General features: G+C 53.3%; 1 protein-coding gene across 1 annotated transcript in view; it reads right to left on the reverse strand.

The window, feature by feature from the left end:
- The window catches only part of FSCN1 (fascin actin-bundling protein 1), a 158,564-nt gene extending 155,882 nt beyond the window's left edge, over positions 1 to 2,682 (reverse strand). Inside the window, exon 1 of the mRNA XM_075317809.1 lies at positions 1,780 to 2,682. Coding sequence (XP_075173924.1) covers positions 1,780 to 2,578 — 799 coding nt within the window. The 5' untranslated portion in view covers positions 2,579 to 2,682. The remainder of the gene's footprint in view (positions 1 to 1,779) is intronic.
- Between the last annotated feature and the right edge of the window lie 5,612 nt (positions 2,683 to 8,294).

The raw sequence follows: 8,294 nt of genomic DNA on the forward strand, positions 1-8,294 counted from the left end.
ACGCGGCAGCGCAGGCAGACACTGACACCCTGCAGTGCTGGCAGCCGCGGGGATGACGATCGCTGCTGTCAGGAGGTGAGATCATTACCTGCTGTGACGATCTCCTGCCTCCTGTCACCGCTGTCACTGCTGTCTATGCCCGTCTCGCGGGCGGCCCGAGACTGTCACTAGCGGTGACGTCACGGGCTCTCGCGATACTTCTGACAACGCGGCGGGCATAGAAGTCAGTGACAGCGCTGACGTCAGCAGTACAGAAGATGATCACAGCAGGTAATGATTTCATCTATGCTCCTGATGGCAGCGCTCGTCATCCCCTGCAGTGACCTGGGCTATTGATGTTAGCTCAGGTCACTGCATTGCTCTCCCAGCCAATGGGGAACATTCTGTTCTTCATTGACTGGGACAGCGACTATGCTATGGATCGCCGTGCCCCCCCCCCCCCTTATTGGATTACGCCGGATGTGGAATTGATTGTTCTTTTCAATAAATTGGTTAAAGAGGGAATGTTTTGGGGAGTGTTTTTTCAAATAAAACTTTTTTTTGTTGTCCATTTTTTATTTCTTACTGACTGGGTTGGTGATGTCGGGTATGTGATAGACGCCTGACCTCACCAACCCCAGGGCTTGATGCCAGGTGACATTACACATCTGGCATCAACCCCATATATTACCTCGTTTGCCAACGCACCAGGGCAATGGGATGAGTTGGGGCGAAGCGCCAGGATTGGCACGTCTAATGGATGCGCCACTTCTGGGGCGGCTGCGGCCTGCTATTTTTTAGGCTGGGGAGTGTCCAATAACAGTGGACCTCCCTAGTCTGAGAATACCAGACCACAGCTGTCCGCTTTACCTCGGCTGGTGATGCAATTTGGGGGGGGACCCCACGTTTTTTGTTTTAAATTATTTATTTAATGTAAAATAGCATGGGGTGCCCTCTGTTTTGGATTACCAGCCAAGGTGAAGCTGCCAGCTGTGGTTTGCAGGCTGCAGCCGTCTGCGCCGTCTGCTTTACCCTAGCTGGCTACAAAAGATGGGGAGACCTCACGTCGGTTTTTTTTAATTATTTATTTATTTTATGGCTAAATACAAGGCTAAGCACCCTTTAGTGCCACATGAGAGTCACTAAAGGGTGCCAGCTTAGAAAATGCAGGGAGGTGGGACATTATATAGGTCTTTCTCATCTATTCATCTATCCATCTTTCACTCTATCCATTATCTATCGATTATTTTATTGCAAAACCGCAGGGACCAACCTGCGGTAAATCCGCATGCGTTTTTCCTGCGGTTTTTCCGCAGGTGCAGAAATCTTCAACTCCCAGAAGTTTCTCAAGAAATTTTCTTGAGAAAAATCACTTTTCTAGTGCGCACAGAGCCTAAAACCATGATGTCTACCCTCCCTGCTCCATTCACAGAAAAGCGCCCTCATCTCCAGTGACACCATCAGCAGCTGAGAGGGGGCAGGGGCCCTCTAGATTTGGTCAACCCTTTTCTTGGGTTTTGTAAGGGTGGAGAAACCTTATGCAACACCAGACAAAGACTTCATTCTCCAAGTGATAATAGGAGGCTGCCCATGCTCTGCCCTGTGCTGCTACATGTGGCCCAGTCCTCCGGACACTCAGCCGGGAGAATATGAAAATATATATATATATATATATATATATATATATATATATATATATATATATATATTCCACCCATGGTAAACAGCTCTGCCCGATACCAGTCTCCGTATACCCTGTGCGATGCCAGACACTCCACACACTCAGAGCTCGGCACTCACCTTGGCGGGTGGAAACGTTGCGCCCGTTGCCGGCGGTGAGCACAACCTGTGGGCAGCTCCTCTCCAGCACGAACAGCTCGTCCCTGCCAACCTTACTGTTCTTTCCGGCTCTTAGCGTGCCGCTGGGTCCGGAGGGAGTTAGGTAGCGGCCATCACTAGCCCTGAAGGCAACTTTGCCGGCCGAGATGTCCAGCGTATATTTCGTGTCCGGCCCCGGCTCGCTCAGGCTCCCGTCCATGGCCAGCAGGCGGTTGTCCGGAGTCTGCAGGCTGTACCGGTTCTCCTGAAAGAGCAGAGTGATGAGGGAGTCCAGTCCCCACGGCACATCCCGCTCCACCGACAGCTCCTCTCCGCTAGTTCCCAAGCGGGCGTATCGTTTGCGGGTGACACTGTATATGGTGACCTGGGGGTGCATGGCCAGGTGAACGGCCCACTTCTCTACAGGAGACACGGAGGGGGAGAAACAGCTGATTCTATCTTCAGAGCCACCGAGGTACCGGCCGTGAGCCTCGGACTGCAGCACCCACCGGCCATCGCCCTGCGCGCTCACTAGGAACCGACACTCACCGTCGGGGAGCTCAGTCTCCCCAGATACACGCCCATCCTTGTCGGCCGAGAGATACCGACCTAGGTGGCTCCGCAGCAGCACCGCCTCCTCGCCCGCGGGCTCCAACAGCCACACTTGTTTCTTCTTCAGACTGGAAGCTGACGCGTTTATCTTGAAGCCGAACATCTCGGCGGTCAGATATTTATTGTTACAGTTAATGAGCCCGAGCTGCAGAGGTCCGGAGCCGCTCATGATGGCCTGGAGATGAACCGTTAGTCTGTGCAGAGAAAAAATGCTGTCTGCTGATGAACGCTTGGCGGCTCGATTACCTCAGAGCAGAGGCGGACTCCTCAAATCTGAGAGGAAAGAAGAGCTGGGGCTGGTTATAGTGCGGAGGGAGGAGACTGCAGCACAATGGAAACGGCCTAGACTGCAGCTGTGTCCTGTCAGGAAGGTTCACAATGTGCCCCAACACACAGAGCCAGGAACAACATACACCCCAATGTACTATTGTGCTATGACTGCGGGCGGCTCACTATGTGCCCAATACATAGAGGCAGGAACGAAATACACCCCAATCAATGTTCTAGTATGCTGTGAGGGCTGCTCACATTTTGCCCTATACATAGGGCCAGGAACGACTCAGGCTATGTTCACACATCAGTTTTTTAGCATCAGCCACAATCCGGCGTGTGCCTGATGCAACGGATCCGGCGCAGAATATGCAAAAACGGATGCACCTGATCCTTTTTATTATGGATCCGGTATAGGCTAATTTCACACATCCGGCTGTAGCAGTGCGGCACAATCCGGCGCTCTGCTGAAAAAACAAAACCGTTTTTTTTTCCTCCGGTTTCGTTTTTTCCAGCATTTACTTGCATTGGCGCCGCATTGTGCCGCATGGGCTTGCGTTCCATCCGTTTTTTGCCGCATGCGGCAGATTTAGCCGATGCGGCGGCCGGATGAAACGTTCCCTGGCACGTTTTTTGCTCCAGCAAAAAAAAACGCATTGCGCCGCATCCGGCCGCTGCGGCGCATTTTTCAATACATGCCTATGGACGCCGGATGTGGCGCGATGCGGCAAAAACTGCATCAGGCCGCCACATGCGGTTTCTTCCACTGCGCATGCTCAGTAGCGTGCCGCAACCGGAAAAAAACGGACGGGCCGCATGTAAAAACTTATGCAAAGGATGCAGTGTTTTCGCCGCATCCGTTGCATAGGTTTCACAGCCGGATTGAGCCGCACTGCTCAAACCGGATGTGTGAAATTAGCCATACCTGATCCGTCAAAAACGGATCGGGCACATCCGTTTTTTCCATCCATTTTGTCCAGTTTTTTTTTTTCCCTAGATCCGTTTTTTTCAATAAATTGGAGTATGCTCAGTTTAAAAAAACGGATCTGGCGGCAGCATCCATTTCTTGACGCATCGCGCCAGATTCGGCATCCATAGGCTTCCATTGTAAACCACGCCGGATCGCGCCAGATACGTTTTTTTAGAGACAAAAAACGTTCAATGAGACGTTCCATCCGGCCGCTGCATTGAGTAATTACGCCGGATCCGTCAAAAGCCGGATGCAACGCAAGGCCATCAGGCACAGTCCGGCGCTAATACAAATCAATGGGATAAAACGGATCCGGCGCCGGATCCGTTTTATCCGTTTTTCCCGGATTCTGCCTGATGGAAAAAAACGTATGTGTGAACATAGCCATACACCCCAATGTACTAGTGTCCTTTGAGGGCGGCTCACACTGTGCCCTGTACACAGAGCCATCAACTACATAAACCCCAATGTACTTGAAGCGACCGGTGGTAGGGCCGCGGGTGTGTGTGTATGCTCTATTCCAACAAAATCCCCATACTCAGATTTTACCGGTAGTAACATTTCTTTACTAGGAAACATATTTATAATACAATCAACCGAACTATCTGCGCACATGTGTATAGTGGAGTCCCCGGATCTTCACTCCTTCCGGGTACGCAGCAAGGAAAAAAAAAAGAAAAGAGAAAAACACAAAGAAATGGCAGCAACTTTCCCTAACTTTCCCTACAATCACGTACCAGTCTATCCCAGAAGAAGATGCCGCTCCCACGTCGCAGGCCTGGAGTCTCACGATGATGGGTCCCGGTGCAGCGCTGAAGGGATGCAGCTCCTCGGTCTTTTCCTTTGATCTTCTCCCGCTGGTAACGGATTATAGTCAGTCTTTTAGTCCCGGGGCACACCGAGCAGAAGAAGGGAGGTCACGGCCCCTGTACTTGCACTCAGGGTGCGATGCTCTGCAGTCAAGTTGTCACAGCCCCTGGATTTGCACTCCGGGCGCGATGCTCTGCAGTCCGGGGAGATCTTCGGCAAAAACAAAGTCCTGCAGCCCGAGGATGGCAGGAACCACTTCCACAGGGTGATTCCTCCAAGAATCCGGTGGCAAAAGAGCCCTGTGTTCAGAGAGACCACACGCAGCTCTCTCCTGGCTGAGCTCCGGGGCTGAATAATTTTCCCGCACTTTCTCTTCCTGCTTAGAACACACCAGCTCCTGTAGGGGATTTCCCACCTCTGTGTTTGTGATTGCACAGTCTGACACTGCCCCCTTGTGGGCAAGGGCTGAAGCAATATTCAAATCCATTTCTACATTAATGATGCAGTCTGAATTGTTGATCCCATTACATACCCCCCCACTTAAAGGTTGGCAGTCCCTGTCAACTACCGTCGGCTCCCAGGCAGCGATGACTGCAGATGTCACAGGGGTTGGTTGAGAAGTGGGCCATACATACTGGTCCCTGTAAGACCGCCCGGGCGGGATCCCAGCAGTGGTGCGGTCAGTGCGTCTCAAGGGTCGGTTGTTCCCTTCCCTGTCACTGTCTTTACGCCCCACTTCAGTCAGCACTCCGGGGGAAGAACTGGGTTGTGTAGGTGTGTCACCGGTCTCAGAGTCGACGTGATCACTATGCTGGGAAACGTCCGTGACGTCAGTCGTGTTGGCAGCGTCACCCCCTCCGGGTACTGTGGTAGGGGAGTCAGGCTGGGATCGGCAGGGACGCAACATATTTCGGTGCACAGTGCGAATGTTGCGACTGTCTTCACCCTGCACTCGGTTTACATGCCCGTTGGGGTAGGGGTGTTCGATTACCCGGTAGACTTCAGTCTCCCACTTGGCTCGAAGTTTCCCTTGTGGCTTCTTGATACGGAGCAAGACTAGCTGTCCTAACTTCAAGGGTTGCTCTTGCACGGGGAGTGGGTCAGCATGTATCTGGCCCCGGATTTGTTGGCTCACCAGCCGGTGTACAGTCTCCATCTTCTGGCGGTGAGCATTTAGCCAGGAGGGGTAGTTATGGCAGAGATCATCTCCAGGGCGAAATAGGTTCAGGTCACGGACCCCTTTTCCGGGGCGGCCAAAGAGAAGGGTGTGTGGGGTGTAACCAGTCACGGAGTGGACCTGGTTGTTGTAGGCCCATACTAGATCGGGAAGGAATTGGGGCCATTGGTCTTTCTTATCATCGGCCAAGGTGCGGATCAGCTGGGGTAGAGTCCGGTTGAAGCGTTCACATGCACCGTTCCCTTGTGGGTGGTAAGGAGTGGTCCTCGACTTCTGGATCCCATACATCCGATGCAGCTCTTCGATGACTCGGCCTTCGAAACAAGCCCCCTGGTCGGAGTGCAACCTCTCCGGGCACCCGTAGACGTGGATGAACTGTCGACAGATGGCCCGAGCAGCCGATTCAGCCGTCTGGTCTTTGGTAGCGACAGCGACAGCGAATTTTGTGAAGTGATCCACCATGACTAGGCAGTACTGATAGCCACTGCTCGCCGTCCCAATCAGCAGATAGTCCACCATCAACAGCTCAAGGGGCCTGGATGTTTTAATTGTCTGAACAGGTGCACGCTGCTCAGGGGACTTGTGTAGTTCACAGGTGCGACAGGTCTGGCAGACGTCTTCAACCAGCTTGCGGAGCCCCGGACAATAGATGGACTGTTGAATCCACCGAAAGGTCTTGTCTATTCCGAAGTGTCCATTCCTTTTGTGGGCTTGGGCCACCATCTCACGGGCCAATTGATCAGGCACCACAACTTGTGTGCATTCCTCCAGCATGTGCGACAAGAGAACCTTCCGGTATAGCACTCCTTCTCTCAGAATCAGCCGGTCCCACTGACTGAGCAGGGTCAAGGTCCCGGTAGACAGTCGTGCCCGTATATCGGCGGGAGGCTTCTGCTGCCGCTTCACCCATTGTTTGAGTAGAGCCCATTCAGGGTTCTGGTCCTGGAGCCTGCACCACTCCTGGGGTGGCAAGGCGACCCCCACTGGAGTTCCAGCTTCGCCCACAACGAACTGGCGGTACTCCACCATCTGTTGGGCGAGCTTTGCAAAGTCAGGCGTCTCGTCCCCTTCTAATTCTTCATCCCGGTCTCGGTTGAGTAAGGGGTATGACACTCTAGACAGGCTGTCCGCATTTTGATTCTCAGCTCCAGCCCTGTATTTGATCTTGTAATTGAACTTGGAGAGCCAAGCCATCCAACGCTGCTCCATGACTCCGAGCTTCGCATTTTCTAGGTGGGCCAACGGGTTATTATCGGTCAGGACTATTACTTCAGCCCCCGTGAGGTATCCTACAAATTTCTCCGCCATAGCCCACGTTAGGGCCAACAGCTCCAGCCGGAACGAGCTATAATTGGTGGGGTTCTTCTCGCCCTCATGTAGGGACCGACTGGCATAGGCTATGACCCGTTCCTTGCCTTCTTGGACCTGTGAAAGTACTGCCCCTAGACCCTGTAGACTGGCATCGGTGTGTAGCTGGAAGGGCAAGTTGTAGTCCGCATATGCCAGGATGGGGGGAGACGTTAAGGCACCCTTTAGGGCTTGGAAGGACTCTTCCTGGCTGGGTCCCCAGCTGATGGGTCGTCCTCTGGGGCTGTTGGTGGTCCCTCGAAGCAGGTCATGCAAGGGTGCAGCAAGCCGGGCGAAGTTTTTGACGAACCGGCGGTAGTAGCCGGCCAACCCCAGGAAAGCCCTGACCTCCTTGACGTTTGTGGGCTGCGGCCAATCCCGTACGGCGGCTATCTTCTCTGAAGATGGCTGGACACCTTCGGCTGAGATCCGGTGGCCCAGGTAATTGATCTCGGGCTGCAGAAGACGGCACTTGCTGGGTTTCAACTTCAGGCCATGTTCTCTCAACCTACTGAACACACGGCCCAGCTGCTGCAGGTGTTCTTCAAATGTGGCCGAATAGACTACAATGTCGTCCAGGTAGATGAGGGTGAAGTCGAAGTTGAAGTCTCCCAAGCAGCGCTCCATCAGCCGCTGGAAAGTCCCCGGCGCGTTGTTCAGACCAAAGGGCATCCGGTCGAACTCGTACAGGCCCATGGGTAGGATGAAAGCAGTCTTCTCTCTATCTTTCTCGTGCATAGGTACCTGCCAATATCCGCTGGCCAGATCCAACGAAGAGAAGTATTTGGCTTTCTTCAGGGCTGTCAGGGATTCTTCGATCCTTGGCAAAGGGTATGAGTCCCGGATGGTGCAAGCATTCAAACGGCGGTAGTCCACACAGAACCTCAGGGACCCATCCTTCTTCTTGACTATCACCACCGGTGCAGCCCAGGGGCTCTGGCTTTCTCGTACCACTCCAGCGTGTAGCATGGAATTCAGGAGATTTTTCACTTCTTGGTATTGCTGGGGAGGTATTTGGCGGTACCTTTCACGGATAGGAGCAGTGTCACCTGTGGGGATTTCGTGCTTGATACTGGTGGTGCACCCAAAGTCGGTGTCATGCTGGGCAAAGGACGCCTGATGCTCTTGAAGTAGCTCTTCCACCTGGGACACCTCCCGTTTGGAGTATTGGGATACGTCCAACTGACACTTCTCTCGTAGTTCTCGCCCCGCGTTGGTGTCACCCGCGACAGCGGCCATGGCAGAGACCGTCACTGTCCAATCTCCCTCTGTAGACGGTAAAAACTGGAGGGGGCTCATAGGGTTCACCTC

This window comes from Anomaloglossus baeobatrachus, chromosome 7 (assembly GCF_048569485.1).
Source record: "Anomaloglossus baeobatrachus isolate aAnoBae1 chromosome 7, aAnoBae1.hap1, whole genome shotgun sequence".
Classification (NCBI taxonomy): Eukaryota; Metazoa; Chordata; class Amphibia; order Anura; family Aromobatidae; genus Anomaloglossus; species Anomaloglossus baeobatrachus.